Source organism: Papio anubis, chromosome 11 (assembly GCF_008728515.1).
Source record: "Papio anubis isolate 15944 chromosome 11, Panubis1.0, whole genome shotgun sequence".
Classification (NCBI taxonomy): Eukaryota; Metazoa; Chordata; class Mammalia; order Primates; family Cercopithecidae; genus Papio; species Papio anubis.
In genome coordinates, this window is record NC_044986.1 from 15,090,461 (window position 1) to 15,112,748 (window position 22,288).

Below are 22,288 nucleotides of genomic sequence, written 5' to 3' on the forward strand. Positions count from 1 at the left end.
GGGGTTTCACCATATTGAACAGGCTGGTCTTGAACTCCTGACCTCAAATGATCGACCTGCTTTGGCCTCCCAAAGTGCTGGGATTACAGGCATGAGCCACCACACCCCAGTAAACAGATACGTATTTTAGTTGCATGCTAAATCTAGTTCTGAGCTTCCTGTCGGCCAAGGTGAAAAGGAAAATGTGGAAAGACACATACCTCTCAGTGTCTGGTAAAAAGTAATTTATCAGTTCTTCAGGAGGGGCAAACTTGCCAGTATTCAATCTTAAACAGGGTGTATAGTACACATCTTTCTCAAATAGCACTTAATAGGGTAATATGTTTCATCAAAAAGCAGTTCTATGCACAATCTGGACATGTTATTTATTCCCTCCTAGGGAGGAGCGGGGAGCTTCAGGCCAGTGGACAAGGCCCATGGAGCACAGCACATGGGTTCCATCTGCCCCTGTTCCCTCTGCAGCTTTCCTTGGCTGCAACGTAAGCACAGCTACTGTGAGCACAGCCCCTGTGGACTGAGTCACTCGCCCCTCCAGGATCTGGTTTCCTTTCACAGCACAGATTTCCTCTTGTCTGGGAAAGAGGTTCAGGAATGTTGGCTCCATAACTTTTCCGCGATCACGTTCAAAGACAAGAGTGTTGTTCCATATCCTCAAGTATCATGCTTTTTTTTTTCTTTCTTTCTTTTTTTTCGTGAAATTAAGTTTATTAAGAAAGTAAAGGAATAAAGAATGGCTACTCTATAGGCAGAGCATGGAGCAGTTTCAGGATGAAACCGTTCCACCTCAGATCAGGCATTAGATTCTTCTTGTAAGGAGAGCACAACCTAGATCCTTCGGATGCGCATTTCACAATAGGGTTCCAGCTCCTATGAGAATCAAATGCCATGGCTGATCTGACAGGAGGTGGAGATCCCCAGAGTAGCCCCATGCCATATTTTAAAAAGACATTATTATTTTATTATTTTATTTTTACTTTCTGAGATGAAGTCTTACTCTTTCGCCTGGGCTGGAGTATAGTGGTACGATCTCCACTCACTGCAACCTCTGTTCCCCAGGTTCAAGAGATTCTCCTGCCTCAGCCTCCTGAGTAGCTGGGATTACAGGCATGCACCACCACGCCTGGCTAATTTTTGCATTTTTAGTAGAGACGGGGTTTCATCATGTTGGCCAGGCTGGTTTTGAACTCCTGACCTCAGATGATCCATTCGCCTCGGCCTTGCAAAGTGCTAGGATTACAGGCATGAGCCACCTTGCTCGGCCAGAAGATCACATTAAAAATCATTTTGATTTTATCCATTTAATGTCAATAAATAAACCTCCCTCCAACCAGTGTTTGTGTCATCTTGTCTTTGCATTCTGTACAATCAGGTGCCTACGTATTTCTTGTTTTTTACTGTATATTATGTTGCTTCATATTTTTTCTTTTCACACTTGGAAATGGGCAGAGTGTTATTATTTTGAAATCCCCAATCAATGGTATTTGTAAAAGCCTATATCAAAAGCTTCTAAACAATGAGTGCCTTTGCCAAGGGAAAAAATAATTTTATTAATTTTAAAGCCTATGTACCTACTTGATGGTGGGAAAACGCAGAAGAAAGAGCAGCTGGTTTTAAAATAATAACAACAGCGATGACATCCACAGTAATACTGTGTGATTTGTCTTTGCAAATCTAAGAGGAAAAGCCAAACTCCAAGAAACCATTTGGTTTGGTGCGGAAATAAGTCATAGGTTAATTTCTCCTTTCAGTGAAATACTATTCAAACTAAGTATTTATATTCTTCCCTTCACCAAAATGCAATTGAAAATCAACGTGAATCTTGTGGGAATTTAAGCATTGCATATTGTCTAGTTGACAGAGTCATTTATAAAAGTTCGGATATTTTATACCCCATCAGGGCTTAATTAGGGTTTATAAAGATCACTGGCAGTTGAAACAGAAATATTGTATTCTTCCTTTCCCCGATGACTCTCCCTTGTTCTTTTATGAGGGCCTTTAAAACTCATTTAAGTCTTGCAGAAGTTAATCAGAAAGATAGATACTAGCCATTCTCCAGGGGCGTCTACTCCTCTGAGTTCTTCCCCTTTCCCCCAAATGCCTTGGGCCGCCATAAGCACAGTTAGTTCCAAATTCTGTCCCTTCTCCTAATAAAGTTTTGAAAGGAAATTTTCTCAAACAAGAAGGTGATAGAAAAGGCACACAAAGCTCAAGACATCCGCGCTCAGATAATTTTAGCTGATTTAGGCCAAAGGATGAAAAAGTGAACTGTTTGGTAACTCCACACAGCGGAAAATGCTGACACATGGTATCTCTGCACGGGAGATATTAACACTCTGACTGCGAGGGTGCAAAATTGAACAGATGGCACCTCTAAATGCAAGACTCATATAATCTATTTCCACTAGTGTTTTTTGTAAACTTTTATTTTAAATTTGGTTCTAAGAACAACAACAACAAAAAAGGTAGGGGAGTGTTAATGGCACCATCCAGGGACAAACTTACAGCAGCTTCTCTTTAAGAGCTCAATTGATGCGCCTCTAATTTAGTCTGTGATTCTCATCCTCTTCCTGTTCTTAAGTTTTCCTGGGAACCAGCGAAGATAAGACTTTGAGGGAACTAGGCTGTCTGGCCAGATAATAACTCTACTAAGGGTTGTACTAAAACAGGACCTCTGAGGCACTTTACATCAAAATAAAAACCCGAATCATTCTCACTCTGGCCTGTCTGCCTTACTGCCTCTGCATATCTGCATTGAGCATTTTATTGAGCTGCAACTATGGGTAAAAGGTGTGCAAAAATCTTACCATGGACTGTTTATTTTTTAAAGATAATGGGTTGACCAAGGCATAGTTTAACTGTCAAAGCAAACTGTCAAAACATATTCATTTTAAGTTTAGCTGTTAAGTCTTGGGTGAGACTATAAAATGAGAATATTTTAGAGTGTCTAGAACCTACAAATTCCATCCCTCTGGTTATATAATACAATTATTTAATAGTTGTTTTTGTCATGTTGCTCACAGAACAGGTATTTGGGGAGCTGCATTTTTATCTTGACATGTGTACATGTCTAATCTTCTCAACCAAACCTTAAGAGCCCTCGGAGCAGTATAGATCTTATACTGCCTTGCATTCCCACTTCACCAGTTACAAAGATTGTATTAAGCACTCACTAAATGCGTGTCAACTGAGGTCTCTAGCCAAGTTTAAAATGAGAGTGGAAAGATCACAATCAGATAATATACAAATATAAAAACTGTTCAGGAAAGTGAGTGCTGAACAAAATCACTTTGTTACAAAACAAAACAAAAAACAAAGAAAGAACCAGCCTCATACTCAGTAAACTCTGGGTCTCTTCCTGTTGGTACATTTGAGTATCAGCTACAAGAACATCATCATTTCTACAGAAGAACTGGGTGATCCCATAGGAGTTCAGATGCACACATCACCATCACTTCTCTGCCCGTGCTGGCCACAGAGAAGCATGGCATCATTCTGACCCTCAGGTGGAAGGCACAGAAACTGGCACTAGATAATTTAATGATTACCTTGCAAAGAGTATTGGGCAAATCATAGTATCTCTGGGAGACCCAGAAAATGTGGCTGGAGGTCAGGCAGCCAAGAACAAGCTTCAGATGATGCTGCAGAACTTGTCTGGTAGACACTGATGTGGCTGTCACAAGGCACAGATGCTATAATTTGCACCACAATGCCTCCACCGCCAGTACTAGATGTTAGGTGCCACCCCCAGAACTGCTGCCACGACCACCTCTAGAGGTTAGATGCAGCTGTTGTTGCTGTTTCCAAATTCTAGCCCCTGGGTAGAACCTGCTTCTTTGCTGCACCAGCTTTTGTTTGTTTGTTTTGAGATGGGGTCTTGCTCTGTAGCCCAGGCTAGAGTGCAGCGCGGCACGATCATAGCTGACCACAGCCTCGACCACCCAGGCTCAAGCCATCCTCCTGCTTCAGCTTCCTGAGTAGCTGGGACCATAGGTGCATGCCACCATGCCGGGCTATTTATTATTATTGTTATTATTATTTGTAGAGATGAGTTCTCGCTAAGTGTCCCAGGATGGTCTTGAGCTCCTGGGCTCAAGGAATTCTCCCACCTTGGGCTCCCAAACTACAGGGATTACAGGTGTGAGCCACCACATCAGGCCTGCTACCAGCGTTTGATTGGAGACTGAGGGCTCCCTCTAGTCCTGTTGGTGGAGACTAAGCCAAACGTTGTGCCCTAAGTGCAAGGGAAGCAGGCAAACCAGTCTCTAGCATTTTTGGCCTCTATAAAAGGAAGAAGGCTGTGTGTCATTCGGGGCATGCCTGCTTAAAGCGATGCTATTTTTCAGGGATAGGAAGAGGCTCAAATGCTGTGTAGATAAAAATAATGATAAATGTTCACTGCACTCATCATTTCATTAAATCTGGAGTTCTCTGCAGGGTTGACTTTGTTCTTCAACAATCCGTCGCTGTTAGCCACCATTCATTCCCTCACTATCCTGATGCTTTGTAATATCTGCTTACCTACTTATGCACTCATTAGCCTGTAAGCTCTCTGAGGGCAACAACCCTGTCCTTTCACTGCTGTATTCTCAAAGACACAGGGTTAATAAATATTCCACTGATGCACAAAAGTTTGCGTCCTTGAAAGCTGGGCTCTAGGCAAGTTACAAAGAAGGGGCGTTGGGCAGTGGGAACAACACTAGTCTGTTAAACTTTTAAAGCACCGGCTTCAGAGTACCTGTCAACCACAAGGAACCTTACACAAATGTTTGTGCGTATGTGTATACATGCATTTCTCTGTGGAGAGAATCCATTGTTCACACCATTTTCTCAGAGGAAACAAGGGCCCCTAATATAGACAGCATCTATTTATGTTTGATGCGTGCTTAAAGGAATACAGGCTTGCTATGAATACTTTGAAAATACAGCAAAATCCCACTGTAGGGTGTTTCTGTGGAACACAGCAGCATGTTCCTTTCTTTATTTACATTTTTAGAGAGATAAAAATGTCAGTATACACATATATTTATCAAAGCATAAAAATGTGGAGTCAATAGAAGAAAAACAGCTTAAAACAAAAGTTTGGATTCGACTTCCACTGTTAGCTGTGTATATTGGATAACTGGTCAACCTCTCTGACCCTTGCCTTCTTTGTGGATAGATTAGGGGTGATTCTTACTTCTGAATATTGCTGGACAGATTAAATGAGATGGTTTGAGTAAGTGTTTGGCAAAGAGCTGGAGCTCAACACACAATATGTTTTCTCTTTCTGTCCAAAATTTCTAACAGCTAGACAGACAAGATTTCTAAGTTAAATTTACTCCAGCCTTAGAAAGATTTTACTGTATTGTTCTCTGTCTCTGATTTCAGTACTTGGGAATTTGACGTTGAGACCTCCACTCTCAGTGAGGCCAAAGGAACAGAGTGGCCTGTCTATTGACAGAGGAAGGAATGTGATTTGTCTTATGGCATCACTGAGATGTTGGCTACTGAAGGTCCTTAGAAAGTGAGTGTCCCTGGGGCTCCTGGCTGAATGCTAGCAAAGAAACAACCTGGGCAGATTTGAAACACAAACTAGAAGGGCCAGTGGGTGAAGCACTCTCCCCACCCTGCTTCAGAGCAGAGGATCCTCAAATTCTCTCTTCCAGAGAGGTCCCTCCCATCCATTCTTGTAGCTTGCCATGCTGCCTTTGAGGCTCTAGAGTGAGCTTGAGATTTCCCAGAAAGAAGCTTCCCTTTGCTGGATGGTACCTATTGGAAAATCCCATCCTATCTGTTTGTTCCTCCTTGATGGAATCCAGTGCTCAAGAAAAGAGTACTACAACCAGGAAACCTGGGTCTTCCTCTTGCTTGAGGCAGACCTCTCAAGTGTGGAAAGACTCCAAGGTCACTTACCTGTCACAGGGACTCACCCATCGCCTGAATTCTGCCTTGAAGGGCCAGTATCTGTGTCCCGCCAACCAAAAAGTCCTGGGTACAAAGTGGAAAGGAGAGTTTTGTGCTATGTGTAAGTCATCAGAAAAAAACCTATGAAGGCAGGATTATTTATATTAACTAAAGAGATTAGGTTTTGAATTATTAAATTTGTTCATGTAACAGTTCTTAGGAAGTGATCCAAAACATAGCATACATATTGTGATACAAGTGAGATGATCTGGAAGAAGGTTTTAGATGTTATTTTTCATCTTCAAAGAAAAAGTTACATTTCAAAATGTCTTTGAAGAAGACTTATCGTGGTTTTAAAAATCGGAGGATTTTTAGAGTAGGGAAGGTCCCTAATGCTTATCAACTTCAATGTCCCTCCCCTCCTATATATCTCCCCCACCTTATGATGCCTGAGTTTCTCCTATGCACTCCGTCACTCTTCAAGCCAGTCAAGGAACAAGCATCATTGTCTCTGTTTAAGAATGTTTTTGAAAAGTAGAATATTAGGCCACACCTTACTGATAATCGGCATTCAGTCAGGTCCCTAGGTAATTCATACATACATGAGAGCTAAAGCAGCATTCATCTACAGCGCTGCTTCTCAGCCTTAATCATACATTTGAATCACCAGAGAAGCTTTCAGAAACTATTGTTATGAGCCCACCTTCAGTGATTATGGGTTAATCACTATAGGATGCACCCTGAGCAAAGAGAGTTTTATTTATTTATTTATTTATTTATTTATTTATTTATTGTTTTATTTATTATTTCAGATTCAGGGGTACACGTGCAGATTTATTACATGGGTATATTGTGTGATGCCAAAGTTTGGGCTCCTAATGATCCTGTTGCCCAAGTAGCAAACCCAGTACCCAATAGGTAGTTTTTCAACCCCTGCCCTCTTTCCACCCTCTCTCCTTTTGGAGTCTCCAGTTGCTCTTGTTCCCATCTGTGTGACCATGTGTATACCCAATGCTTAGCTCCCATTTATCAATGAAAATATGAAGTATTTGGTTTTCTGCTTTCTGAGTTAATTTGCTTAGGATAATGGGCTCTGGCTGCCTGCATGTTACTGCAAAGAACATACTTTCATTCTTTTTTATGGTTGCGTAGTATTCCATGCTGTAGATACAGTACATTTTCTTTACCACCACTGATGGGCCTCTGGGCTGATTCCATGCCTTTGCTATTGTGAATGGTGCTCCAATAAACATATGAGTGCAGGTCTTTTTAGAACAATTTATTTTCCTTTGGGTATATACCCAGTAATAGGATTGCTGAATCAAATGGTAATTCTTAGTTCTTTGTGAAATCTCCAAACTGCTTTTCACAGGGGCTGAGCTAATTTGCATTCCCACCAACAGTGTATAATCATTCCCTTTTCTCCACAACCTCACCAACATCTGTTATTTTCTGACTTTTTAGTAATAGCTATTCTTGCTGGTGTGAGATGGTACCTTATTGTGGTTTTGGTTTTCATTTATCTGATGATTAGTGTTTTAAGCATTTCTTCATATATGTGTTGGCTGCTCATATGTCTTCTTTTGAGAAGTAGCTATTCATGTCATTTGCCTACTTTTAATGAGTTTTTTTTTTCTTGTTGGTTTAAGATCCTTATAGAGTCTGGATATTACACCTTTGTCAGATGCATAGTTGCAAATATTTTCTCCTATTCTGTAGGTTGTTGGTTCACTACATTGATTATTTCATTTGCTGTGCAGAAGCTCTTTATTTTAAGTAAGTCCCATTTGTCTATTTTTTATTTTGTTGCATTTGCTTTTGGGGTTATCATAAATTCTTTGCCCAGGCCAATGTCTAGATGAGTATTTCATAGGTTTACTTCTAGGATTATTATGACTTGAGGTCTTACATTTAAGTCTTTAACCCATCTTGAGTTAATTCTTGTATATGGTGAGAGGTAAGGGTCCAGTTTCATTCTTCTTCATATGGTTAGCCAGTTTTCTCAGCACTATTTATTAAAAAGGGTATTATCCTTTCCCCATTGTTTATTTTTGCTAACTTTGTCAAAGATAAGTTGGTTGTAGGTGTGCGGCTTTATTTATGGGTTCTCTACTTTGTTCCATTGGTCTATATGTCTATTTTTGTATCAGTACCATGCTGTTTTGGTTACTGTAGCCTTGTGGTATAATTTGAAGTCAGGCAATGTGATGCCTCCAGCTTTGTTCTTTTTGCTTAGAATTGCCTTCATCTCTTCAGGCTCTTTTTTGGTTCCATATGAATTTTAGAATAATTTTTTTTCTAATTCTCTGAAAAATGGCATTGGTGATTTGACAGGAAAAACATTGAATCTGTAGATTGCTTTGGGCAGTATGAACATTTTAATAATATTTATTCTCCCAACCCTAGAGCAGGGAATGCTTTTCCATTTGTGTTGTCTATGATTTCTTTCAATAGTCTCTTATAGTTCTCCCCATAGTCATGTTTAACCTCCTTGATTAGATGTATTTCTAGGTACTTTTTTTATGTGGCTATTGTTAATGTGATTGAGTTCTTGATTTGGTTCTCAGCTTGAATGCTATTGGTGTATAGAAATCCTACTGACTTTTATACATTCATTGTATATCCTAAGACTTTGTTGAAGTCATTGATCAGGTTGAGGAGTCTTCTGAGAAAATCTTTTGGGTTTTCTAGGTATAGGATCATATCATCAGTGAAGAGAAATAATCTGACTTTCCCATTTCCTATTTGGATGCCTTTTATTTCTTTCTCTTCCCTGATTTTTCTGACTAGGACTTCTAGTACTATGTTGAATAGGAATGATGAGAGTGGACATCTTGTCTTATTCCAGCTTTTAGAGGGGAATGCTTCCAGCTTTTGCCTATTCAGTATGATTTTGGCTGTGGGTTTATCATAAATGGCTCTTACAATTTTGAGGTATGTTTCTTTGATGCCTAGTTTACTGAGTTCTTTTTTATCATTAAGAAATATTGGATTTTATCAAATGCTTTTTCTGCTTCTATTGACATGATCACAAGATTTTTGTTTTTAATTCTGTTTATGTGGTAAAGCATATTTATTAATTTGCATATGGGGAGCCATGTTTGCATTCCAGGAATAAAGCTCACTTTATCATGGTGGATTAACTTTTTGATGTGCTGCTGGATTCAGTTTGCTAGCATTTTGTTGTGAACTTTTGCAGCTATGTTCATCAGTGATACTGGCCTGTAGTTTCCTTTTTTGTTGTGTCTTTGCCAGATTTTGGTATCAGGGTGATACTGGTTTTGTAGAATATTGTAGGAAGGAATGCCTTTCTCCTCAATTTTTTGAAATAATTTCAATAGCACTAGTACCAGCTCTTCTTTGCATGTCTGGTAGAATTTGGCCATAAATCCATCCGATTAAAGGCTTTTTTTTTTTTGGTTGGTAAGTTTTTAAAAAAAATACTGACTCAATTTCATTACTCGTTATTGGCCTGTTCAGGTTTTACATTTCTTCCTAGCCCAATCTTGGGAGATTGTGTATTTCCAGGAATTTATCCAGTTCCTCTAGATTTTCTAGTTTGTTTGCATAGAGACGCTGGTAGTAGTGTCTGAGGGTGTTTTATATTTCTGTGGGACTGGTTGTAATATCACCTGTGTCATTTCTGACTGTGATTATTTGGATCTCTTCCTTTTTTCTTTGTTAATGTAGCTAGTAGTCTCTCGATTTTGTTTTTTCTTTCAAAAAAGCAAATTTTCATTTTGTTCAACTTTTGTGTGATTGTCTTGAGACTCATTTTCACTTAGTTCTTCTCTGATTTTAGTTATTTCTTTTCTTTTGCTAGCTTTGGGAGTAATTTGTTCTTGTTTTAATAGCTCCTTTAGGTGTGAAATTAGGTGGCTAATTTGAGATTGTTCTATCTTCTTTATGTAAGCATTTAGCACTATAAACTGTTAACACTGTTTTTGCTGCATCCCAGAGATTTTGGTATGTTGTGTCTCTATTTTCACTTGTTTAAAATATTTTTTGATATCTGTCTTAATTTCATTGTTTACCTGAAAGTCATTCAGGAGCAGGTTGTTTAGTTTCCATGTATTTGTGTGGTTTTGATACTCTTGGTATTTATTTCCATTTTTATTGCACCGTGGTCCGAGATGAAAGCAAGGGGAGTTTCAAATGCTTCCCAGGGGATTCTAACATGCAACAAAATTTGAGAGCCTTTGCTTCTTTAGCATATCCAACAAGTGGTTGCCCCGACTTTTAAAAAATATATTCAGAGACTGTCAAAGCCACCTATCCCATTGTAATTGCAAAGTGCCACTTGATGCTAAATTTGAAAACCTGCCTCTATGTAACGTGTACACTCCTGGTGTAGTTTCTGTCCTTGGAAGTCTTACAGAAAATGCCAAATCCCTGCTGAGGTGACTAACTCATCTGGCTTGCTCAGGATCTTCTTGACTTTAGCACTCAAGATCCCATGTCCTAGAAAACCCCTCAGTCCTGGGCAAACTGAGATAGTTAGGATAATGTCACCCTTCCAGGTATTTTCTTCCATAGGTTAAGTATAAATGTTTTTCTTCATTGCATTCACTGTTCCTTAAATTTCTAGGGAAACACCTAGATCTGTTGTCCTGCAATACTGGGTCTATCAACACAACCTAGAATGGCATTGAACCCTTAGCTTACAAGGTCAGAAAGGAATTATTATCACAAAATAAACTGGCCTTTGCAGAGTTTCCTTTTTAAAACATTGATTTTAGGAGGTCCTTCTTTGAAAATTAACTACTATCCGCTGGGCATGGTGGCTCATGCCTGTAATCCCAGCACTTTGGGAGGCAGAGGCGAGCAGATCATTTGAGGTCAGGAGTTCAAGACCAGCCTGGACAACATGGTGAAACCCCGTCTCTACTAAAAATACAAAATTAGCTGGGTGTGGTGGTGTGCACCTGTAATCCCAGCTACTCGGGAGGCTGAGACAGGAGAATCACTTGAATCTGGGAGGCAGAGGCTGCAGTGAGCCAAGATTGTGCCACTACACTAAAGCCTGGGCAAAAAGAGCAAAATTCTGCCAAAAAGAAAAAGAAAGAAAGAGAGAGAGAGAGAAAGAAAGGAAGAAAGAAAGAAAATTAACTATTATCAAATCTTTTTCCTATAATGTGTTTGTGTTATTTTCACAAATTTTAGGTGCCAAATTCTATGCATATTCATCATTTTGTTTCCCTGTCATCTTCCAATGCAATCATTGGCCCTAATTAAATTACCAAGAAAGCACAATAAACTATAAAATGAACTTTTGAAACTAAAAATAATCAACTGCAGAAGTCTTCAAGGTAATTATTTTAGTATAAATTAAATTTTAAAATAATCCTAATAAAGATGTTTATTGCAGTGTTGGTTGAGATTGTGAAGAAAACTGGAAATAATGCAAATGTACAATAGTAAGGGATAAGTAAGTTATGGACTAGTCACTTGATAAAATGTTGGTCTATTAAAAATATGATTATAATGACTATGTAGCCACATAGAAATAATATTAAACAAAGCAAAACTAAATTAAATAAAGCAAAATTCATTCTTGATTACATGTATTAAAATCACAATTTCATATGGATGGAGATTGAAAGGAAACATTTTACGCCATATCACAGAGGGTGGTACAAGTGTTGCTGACTTTATCCTTTTTTAAAATTAGGTTTCTGTTAATGTTGTCAAACTAAAATAGTGACAGAGAGGGAGGCTCTCAAAAAAAGTATATTTGGGAATATGCAAGGAATAGTAATTTTGCAATTTTGAGACATGCATGTTATGGTGGATCATTGGCATATATGGAGAGGTTGGAGAAAGAGGAAACTTCTAAAGGCAAAGAGAAGAAATCCACATAAGCTGCTTTGAAGCAAAGTTTATTGGTCACAGAAGCTCATTGCTGGAGTTGGTATTAGCTCACTGGTAGATAGTAGGGCAGCTTATCTGGAATGCTATAATCTTGAGGAATTTATGGTGGTAAGTTATGTCACATGGTACATATAGGGCATGCAGGACATGTGGGGTTTGTAGAATGTGCAGGGATTTGTTGTGATAAGGAAAGTCTCAGGCATTCGTGTGAGGTGTGTGAACTGGGGTTATGAATTGGGGTATGAGCCACATCAATGTTAAAGGAGAGCAGATGGGAATCTAGGCAGCCCCACTTCGGGCTCTAACCATCCAGCAGAGCCCCTCGCTGGGCAGGCTCCTTCTTTCATGCTCACTTAACTCCATTTTGTTAGGGTTTTGACATAAGTGACTTCATTTTGGTACTGGCAACTTCCACAATATTATTAGTATGAGGAAAAAAATGTATGCTCTCAAGCCTCGGTAATTATTTTTAATTCATTTGATCTTGTTTAGTGCAACATTTCTATCCATGAAAGATGGCAGAGGAGAGTGGTTGTGAGCATGCACTTAATAGCTAACACCAGCATCTCTGTCTCTCAGCTTCCTCTTCTGGGAAATGGGGAAAATACAAGCTACCTCCTAGTGTTGTGTTATACTATGTGTACACCTACCCACACACACACCCATACACACAGTATCCCTATTCTGAAAATTCAAAATTTGAAATGCTCCTAACTCAAAACCTTTTGAGCACCAACATAATGCTCAAAGGAAATGCTCACCAGAGCATTTTTGGATTTCAGATTAGGGATGCTCAGCTGCTAAGTGTAATGCAAATATTCCCAAATCTAAAACAATCCAAAATCTGAAATACATCAAGTCCCGAATATTTTGGATAAGGGACACTCAACTTGTGTATCTATCTAACTGTAATAGTAGAGTAGATATAGATATATAGATACAGCTATTGAAAAATGTAGAGAGTGTGCATGATTGACTTCTCAGTGTGTCTATTGGTGTGTGAGTCTCTATGTGTATGAATGTGCACACACACCTGTCTAAAGTTATCCATGCATTTGTGGATGGGAACTGAGAATCATCTACCAAATCCTTTCCTTTTACCAAGGAGGACATTGTGGCCCCAAACTGGGGTGTGATCTACATCAGATCATAGCATTAAAGCTGAGCAAATGGGAATCTGGGCAGCCCCACTCCTGACCCTGAGCACCAAGCAGGGCTCATCACTGGACAGCGACCTAGTGGTTGGGAGGGTAGGCTCCACACTGAGGTGGCCCAGCCTTGAGTCTTGGCTTTTCTGCTCCAAGCAGGTGGCTAAGCCTCGCTACCCCTCCTTCTCTTCACATGAGGACTGAGAACAAGAATGCCCATCTCATACTTACTGTGACTATAAAAAATGAGATGATGCATAGTGCCTAACAGATAATGACAGCCAACGAATGTCTGTCATGATCAGAAATTTTCCAAGGGTATCCAACCCAACAATGTTTTATCAACTAGAGAAAAAGCAAAAAAAAGTATAGATTGTCCTTATGTTTAATCTCAAAGAAATGAAGAGCAGTAACACTTATTAAATGCCTCTTAATGTGTACAGAACTTTACATGAGCAATCTCAGTTAATTCCTAAAACTACAAAAGGTACAGTATTAGGCTAGGCAGGTACAGTATTATTATTCTTGTTTTATAGATGAGGAAAATGAGTCTAAGAAAAATTAACTTTTCAATGAAAATGCATAATAGAAGACATAAAAGTAGTTAATGAACATGTAATTAAACCTACTAATAATCAATGAGATGTATATAAATTACCAATGAGATAATGCTTTTCATACACCTATTTTTTTCTTATCATTTTTGAATAAGATTACTCCAGCTTGTGTGGTTGGAGTGAAGTGATGGTAAGAATGTAATCTTGTACAACCTCTCTGGAGAGCAATTTGGCAAGGTGATTTATGAGCTTGAAATTCATGTTCATACCGTTTGGCACACTATTTGAACATATTAAAATCTATTTTAAGGAAATCGTCCAAAATGTAAATAAAGATTGATGTAAAAAGATGTTCATCACAGTGTTATTTATAATAGCAAAAAAAGAAACCATGTAAATGGCCAATATCAGACTAAGGTTAAATATATTACTCACAATGTACAATTATATTAATACAACTGTTAAATATGATGTTTATGAAGGCCTGGAAAATGCTGATATAATGACATTAAGTGGAAAGCAAAGTACAAAATTATAAATGCAGTGTTACCTCAATCATATTTTAAAAATCAGGGAAAATTGAATGATAATATACTTACATATTATAGTTATTAAACTGAGTGATTCCTTCCTTTCTGCTTCACACTTTTCTTTATCTTTATTCATTTAATGTGTAGTAATTTAGAATTAGAAAAGGTGAAATGAATATTGTCTAACACAACACATAATGCAGGACAGAGCCTAGATGTAAAGCAGCCCATCAGACTCTGAAGTTACATTTATTCTACCTCATCAGGGGCCACAAACTCAGAAGTTACATAGCCCGTCAAGTAAGGTTAGTGAGCCAAGAGAGTAGGATATCAGTACGACAGAAACAGATATTTTTCTCTCTGAGTAGCAAATTTGGGGTACTAATATCTTTTCCCAGAATGAGACTTTACAGGTTATATTATGTAATGTATAAGCAAAGTTAGAATAAGATCGAGTTCTGTACATCTAGAAAGACAGATGCTTGGTAAAATTCTTGGGGAAAAAAGTGAACATTCTTGCAAAACTGTTCCCAAGAATATAATTCAAATGCCTAACCAAGCATAAAAATGTTATTCTCCCAGGAAAATCTCACCTTCTACTTAGGCACCTGTTTTCCCAATTTTTGTTTTGAGTTTTAATTAGTTAGAATGGATTCCTTTCCCCCAGTGTGTAACAACGAGGACCTAATGGGTAGACAGCTTTTTCTGTAACAGGAGAATGTCTTTGTCTATTTTCCATAGTAAATCTCAATTTGCTGGCAGAGCACTTAGAAACATTTTGTACACTGCAATGTTTAGGTGTTCTCCAAGATTAATTGTTTGCTAATATCCCAAATTACCCTCTGTAGGTACAGGCGGTTGTTTTTCTTCCTTTGGCATGGTCCTTTTATTTTGACAAGAATGTGACAAAGGATTAATTGGACCCATTTATTCTTCAAATGTTTGACTCTCAGGGAATTTGCTGGTTCTACTTCTAATCAAGAGCTAAACTGGCAAGTGGGTAGTTAGCAAAGTTGGCTGCACATCTGCAAATATCAAATGTCTGTGAACAAGACTAAGAACTCTCTCTCTCCTTTCTGGTCAGATGGTTTCATTTAAGATCCAAAGGGTCAAGGGTCACAGCATGACCTCATCAAATTAGACCCAACTGAGAGAGGTGTTTAGCACAACAGAAAGGAAATAATCTGAAGGACATTAAATGCAAATGAAATTGCCATCTGCAAACTTCAAAAAACACCTGATCTAAAAAAATAAATCTCCTGCTTAAAGCTGAACCCTTGCCTCCTTTTCCCCTCCAGAGTGGACACAGAAGTTTGTTCTCGTAGCTGCCTGACAATCACTCAACTTGCCAAAGTCCATTTGCATTTTTTCCCCTCTTGACTTTTGCAAGTTAAAAAAATTGACAATGATCTCCTCGAAACACGAAGAGGAAAGTTCAAGCATGGATATTACTCCTTTGCCTCTTGTGCTTGGCTGGCCAAATTGGTCACAGAAACCTGTGATTTCTAAAACTAGAAGCCAATCACTTTGGGGCAGGTTTGCATGAGCATGCATGGGAAATTCCATGGTGTGGAGTTATGAGATGAAGGTCCCAAGGGTGACAGGAGTTGTAGTTTATTTTTTATTTATTCAGAATAAAAGTCTTCACATGCCAGGGACTGTGCCAGGCTCTGGAGATACACTGCTAAGCCCGCCAGACATGGTCCCTGTCTTTGAGGAACTCAAAGACAAATAAACAAGTAATTGCCTTAAAGTGAAATAAATGCTCGGAAAGTGTGGTTCACAACAGTGGTCACTCTGGAATACCCAGGCACCACCCATGTGGTCTTGTCTGCCTACATCCAACCCAGACAGAGAGGAGAACAAGGCAGGTGGTAGCAAGTGGCAGTATCTGAACCCTTGCTCTTCTCTGGGGTGCTGGAGTAAGACCCTTGGGGGACACTGTTGTCGGATCCATCAGCCCTGTGACCAGGCAAGAGTGGGACACTTCACCTGTCTGACCCTTGTTTTCTTATCTGGCTAAAAACAAAGGCTGACAGGTAGAAGTGGAACTATTCTGCTGGTGTAAAGAGTTTCTAATAACATAAACGTCGGCCAGAATTCAACAAGCTGCTTTATGAGAAGGTGATCTTCTCCCTCACAGGCTCTGTTCCAGAAAGGAGTGAAAAATCACTAGCTAGAGATACTGGTGGGCAAATAGGAGTGGAGGAGTTGGTGACCTTTAAAGCCAGTTCCAGCTCCAGCATCACAGAAGACTAAGAGAGGTTTATTTTCAGTTGTAAATCTCTATGATTCTATTCATTTGAGCGAAAAATCACAGTGAACTTTTGGCTCACATTATATTATTGACAAACTCTCATTTGCCCAAAAAATATCAGTTGGATGGTGCTTCTTGGAGTCATTCAAGGCTAAGACCCTGAGTAGCTTAAAGCAAGAATCCTCTTTGACAAAATTTAAGTTTCCTAAAAAGACTGTGTATAATAACTTCTTCAGATAGCCATCAATGCCCCTTACAGAACCTATGTGATCAGTAAACCACTTGTGATCTTCATCAAGGTCTGTGCGACTTCTCCTGATGATGTGTGGGGTTTGTCTTTGTGGCACTCTTGTTTGCAGCTCATGAATAATAGTTTGTGTCATACACAGCAGTGGAAACTGGGAGATTGTGCACGCTCTGCCACTTGCTGTTTTATTTTGGGCAAGTTCCTTAAGTTCCTGAGATTTAGTTTTATGTTTATAAATGAGGATTGTAAGAAAACGACCTACAAGGATTTTATACATTGTAAAGAACTATGAAAACCAAAGGGGCTACCACTGTCCTTTAACCGTGTTGGACACCAGGTATCCCACAAATGATGCTTAGGAATGGAAACAGGGATCTTCCCACATCATGACTCTTAGGGGTCTTTCTGTTGCCAACGTGACCTGAGAAGTGAACTATTGGCAAATATTACTTCAGAGATAATAATTGGTTTGCAGTTCTGCTTCCAGTTTTCCAGGACTGTATAGGAGACAAGTAGAGATCATAGCTCATGAGAAAAAGTAAAATTTTAAAAAGTAAATTTATTGTCCTGAATAGTATCTTGTTTATCCATTGACCAGGGTCCGCATCCATTACATGCAAGAATTCCTTGCTCTGAACTTGTAAATTTATCCTGTGAAAGCATCTGGGACTCAGGAAGAGAGAAGCCAATAACTTCAGAGTATGTGAGAGATGGCAGTGGGGTTGGGGTGTTCATTTGATGAGGCAGTGTCAAGAGTTTTGGGTACCTGGGATATGGGGCTTAGTGTAGCAGCTTTCTCTAAGACCCATGGAGACACAAGCAACCATGCATGCTGTAGAGGCACATGGAACAGTGGAGTGGAAAGTGGAAGAGAGGGCAGTGGAGAGGAGCAGAGGGGAGTAGAAGGAGGTGTGAACTAAGAGCAAACTGGACCTGGTGGCTCCTGGTTCTACCATTGTCTGTTGGCAGCCAGGTGTCAGGAAGTCTAGGGGCTCAGTTCACTCATCAAAGCAAGAAAAGAACTGAACCACGTACCCTCCAAAATCTTGGTAATGATGTAGCAGAATTTTGCAGGATTTGGCAGTGGAAAATCTCACCTGTAAAATATACCAGTAAAACCTATCTCACAGGGTTGTAGAGAGGATTAAATGAGAGAATCAAATGGAAATCCTTGGTAAAGTGCTACATCAGAGTCATCAAGTCGTTTACGGCTCCAGAAGTGAAAGGAAAAGAATGAAGACAGAGAAAATATGCACTGAAGAATATAAATGGTTTTTCTCTAGCAAAGATGAATCTGAAATATTAATGGCTAACGCTGGCTTCCCTGAAGCTAATGCACTATATTCAATATTTTTCACCACTAAGTATTTTGTAATGCATCAATAGGTAAGAGAAGCCAGACAGAAACATTTAGATCCTGGACAAACAATAAGGGAACTGGACATCCACGATGGTGTTTTGGCCTATGTGGATGGAATATGGAAATTCATCTTGCATTGCAGAGATCCAGAAACTTCTTGGACCCAGTGGTGATATAGGATAACTTCATCAGCTTGGTGCTTGCTAAGAAAGGAGAAGGAGGATTTGGGCATGAGGCCTAACTGTCATCTTCTTGGGTTTGGGGATGATGACACCTCATCGATCTTGTGTCATTTCAGAAAATGGCCAATCACCTCCCTGCCTTGGAATTGGGTCAGGGTGCAGCCGTCCAAAGAGGCATTTGTTAACAGTGAAGAAGCAGTCAGCGCAGGTAGCAGGGGATTTATGCATTTGAGCTCAGGAACGTTGGCTGTGGGGGCGCACATCTGGCCACAAGATGCTCTCTGGCTGCCTTTTGGATGAAGAGGCTTGGTCAAAGGAGGTCATGGCAGGTTCAGTGGGATTGCAAATGGGGGGGGCTACGGTGAAAGTAAACAAGCCGCTCTTCTGACTTCAAGCTTCTCCCCAACAAGGAGAAAAGAGGTGCGCTCGTGTGTATTTGCAAGATCACTGAACTATTTTTAAGCACTTGGAAACTCAAGGCTGACAAATCTCTCATCAATCAATATTGAAAGTTTTGTGTGAGAACAATGACAATTAAAAAGCTACCCAAATCAAAAGAAAACTGCTCTAAAGTAATTACAAAAGGGGTTAAAGAAAAAAAATACGTCCTTATGTGCTATGGGTTCTGCAAAGTAAGTCAACACTCAAGTCTACAGAATTCTTACACAATAACTTTTTCTGTTTTCCTCAATTAATTTTTAAAAATTATATTAATAAAAGATTTTCGTGCATTTAATAAGGTTTCTTTAATTTGGTTTTACTCTGTTTTAAATTCAATACTATAAACTAGTAGTTGAGAGTATGAATAATACAGACAGGAATTAAATTGATCACTCTGCAACACTTTCAGTAGCGGGAAAGACATCCACCAGAATGGTTAGTGACTTGATTTGGGATGGAAGTTCCAAGGAAATCATTTATTTAACAAAATTTTTGCAGCAGTCACCAGTCTTAATGCCATATTAAAGAAGAAAAATGTTTAGCAACAAGACTGACTTTTTCCCATGTGCTTTAGGTTTCGAAAATACTGCTACGGAGAAATCTTGATTTCGCATTCACTGGGCTTCACAGTTTGGGGACCCGTTTTTATATTTGTTTTCTAGTGTAAAAAGTATACACCATGAGGGCCATATAAATTCACATGTGACTTCATTTTGACTTCTCATGAGGGACTCCCTCTAACCCCCATCCAGTGCCCCAGATAAAAAGACATGTCCCTGTTTCTTTTCTTCGAAGAACAAGATCTTTCCCTTCTAAAATTCCTTCCAAAAGTCTTAATTTCTAGCTCCTGACCCTGCTCGGGCCTTAAAACCCAAGGCCCCAGCTGTTAGGGCCTCTGTCTGGGTCCATGACCCTAAAGCAGCCTCTCCACAGCTGGCAAACTTCTGCACTTGCTTTGCGAGTTTGCTATCAATTTCTGGCATGCAAAGATTTTCCTTTCTTTCTTTCAAGCTCAGCTATACATTTTTCAGTTTGCTCGGTTGTTTTAATTTGTTTGCATATTGCCCTGAATTTCAAGGGGATTGTAACAGACAGAGACTTCCACATTGGCTCAGATCACTAAGTTGTTAAAACTGGAATCCCACAATAATGTTGATAAAATTCACTCTTCCAAAAGTTTCTTCAGATGGGTTTCTCATGAAATTGATTCTTATAATGTCACCTTATAATGCCATGTCTCTTTCTGTCACATGAATAATAATGTATTCTTGAAATTGGCCAGGCCTGATGGTGTCAGAGGAAGAATGCCAAGAGGAGAAAGGGGTAAAGTATTACTCCTGCCCCTTTCTAGCCGTGTGACTGGGACAAGCCACTGACCTCCATCTATTCGGTGGAGGCAATAATGTCAGCTCCTCACAAATGTGTGGGGTATTAAGAAAATTTGAAGACTGTTACTTCTCGTTTGGTTTACACCAGTGGCCTTACCAGGATTCCTGGCTAGGAAGCATGATGAGTCCAGAAGATCTACTAGTTTTGAGAACTGTAAAGATAAGAGTTCTTCTGCACCATACAAGGAGTTTATTTAAGGCAGAAAAAAAAATTAATGTTCCCCTGGTATTTCTTGTACAGAAGTTTGATTTTCTATGTTCACTATGAATTTGTGCAACATTTATCTCTCATGCCACGTAGGGATTATGTCATCAAATGGAACTCCGCTCCTAGTTCCACCCAGACAGATACCTATATGCTCCATGCATAATTTCAGCCTGATTCCTTTTCTTTTCCCTTCCTTCCTTCCTTCTTTCTTTCTTTTCTTTTCTTTTCTTTCTTTTCTTTTCTTTTCTTTTCTTTTTAAACAGGGTCTCACTCCGTCACCCAGGCTGGCATACAGTGGCACAATCTCGGCTCACTGCAACCTCTGCCTCCTGGGTTCAAGAGATTTTCCTGCCTCAGCCCCCTGAGTAGCTGGGATTACAGATGTGCACCACCATGCCCAGCTAATTTTTGTATTTTTAGTAGAGACGGGGTTTCACCATGTTGACTAGGCTGGTCTCGAACTCCTGACTTGAGTGATCTGTCCGCCTTAGACTCCAAAAGTGCTAGGATTACAGGCGTGAGTCACAATGCCCAGCTCTGAAGCATTTTCCCTCCAAATAGTCCCCCCCTAACCCTCCTTCATCTAGCCGGATGTGTGTTTGGAGGTGAAAACATTTTGTGTCAGAGTATAAAGTACATTGTTAATAAAGACAAAAGTCCCACACAACCAAAGTGTAGGACCCAGAGTCAGAGCTTGGGATGCCAGAAAGAGTTGATCTCATCCACTTCACCACACATGGAAGAGGAAGTGGGAACGTTTTCACACCATTGTTGTGTTTTCTTTTCTTAGATGACACTTAAGAGAACATGCCTTGGTTACCCAAGATTTTGGTCCGAGAGTAGAAAGTCTTCAGATAGCTTCTTAGGAATCTTTCTATCCGGAAGAAGAGAAGTGTGTGAGAAGGGTTATCTTACTGAGAAAGACCCACTGGCTGGGCCATTCCAGGAGGGGCAGTAGACCCCAGGGAAAGAAAGGGCCCACTCAGATTGCTGCAAATGCTTCATATACATTCATGCTCTTAGAAAAAATGTTTAGGAGCAGCAAAAAAATCGGTAAAGTTTCAATATTCTCTAGGATTTCTGATAGATTGGTGACCTTTCTCAATTCACATCACAAAATTTGTTTATTCATTTTCCACTCATCACAGAATTTGTTTATTGATTTTCCACCCATGAAAAAAGACTTCATTCCTTCAAAGTGAACGTGTCAAAGTTTTGAAAGTCTACTTCATATTAACTGTAAAGTTTACAACAGAAATTGGCATTTCCAAGAAAAGTAATACTAACACTCTATTGAGCAGCATGAAAACTTACATGAAACTTAACTCCCAGAAAAGTCACGTGGTACTTTCTAAGGACAACCTGTAAATTTGTGATAAAATTGATATTTTGAGAGAAAAATATTTTTTGTTTCATCCTTGTCCTTTTCTAAATGATGTGGAGTTCTTTACAATAAACGTGAATATCCTTTACAAAAAGTAGTATTTTTTCTTGACAAGTGAGGAGCAGATATTCCAATAGATATTAATAATTCTAGGTACTGAAAATACAGATAATTGTCATTTTCTTCTTCCATGTACTATACTATGTTTTCTAAATCTCCCAAAGTTAAACAAGTATTAAGAAAAACTTTGAAATGGAGATAATGCAGTAAGAACATAATCATTGTTGTCTATAATTTTAAACAACTCTTTAAAGAGACATTTGATTGAATGTCACTAAGTAAACATACAAATATGTAAACTTTCAAAATCTCTTATTAGGTCCTGAATGGTAGATTTTCTTCACAAAGATATATGAAATTTTTAAGCTCAATAATTTATGTGTTTTAATTTAAGACATCTGTTTTTCATTTGACTAGTTTAAATACCTTCTGTACAATATTTAGATTCTTTATTTTTTTACTCAGCATCATTTTTGTTTGACCATCCTTTGAGAAAATTTAAAAGTCCCAATACATTGAATATATAAATCATTTTTAAAAAAATACAAATTGACAACTCTGTCCTATCACACCACATTATTCCCCAAGCTGCAGGGTTAAGTTCTCAAAAGAGGTCATTCCTCATGTTCGTAAAATTGTTCTCGTCCTTGAAAACAGAAGGAGAAAAGAAGACCAGTTCACAAAGTTACCTTTCCTTCCTTTGTGGCTCTTTAGGCATTTGCTCTGCCTTTCCAGGCTCAAGCCCTTCTATTGAGGGCAATAACATTTAAGC

General features: G+C 39.1%; 1 protein-coding gene across 6 annotated transcripts in view; it reads right to left on the bottom strand.

Moving 5' to 3' along the window:
* The window catches only part of LOC103887763, a 160,336-nt gene that overhangs the window by 43,651 nt on the left and 94,397 nt on the right, over nucleotides 1-22,288 (bottom strand). For all 6 annotated transcript variants that reach the window (XR_004176881.1, XR_004176880.1, XM_031652038.1 and 3 more), the window contains one exon: nucleotides 5,893-5,967. Coding sequence is in view for 4 of the 6 variants with exons in the window: in XM_031652038.1 (XP_031507898.1) it covers nucleotides 5,893-5,967 (75 nt within the window). In the remaining 2 variants the exon portion in view is untranslated. The remainder of the gene's footprint in view (nucleotides 1-5,892; nucleotides 5,968-22,288) is intronic.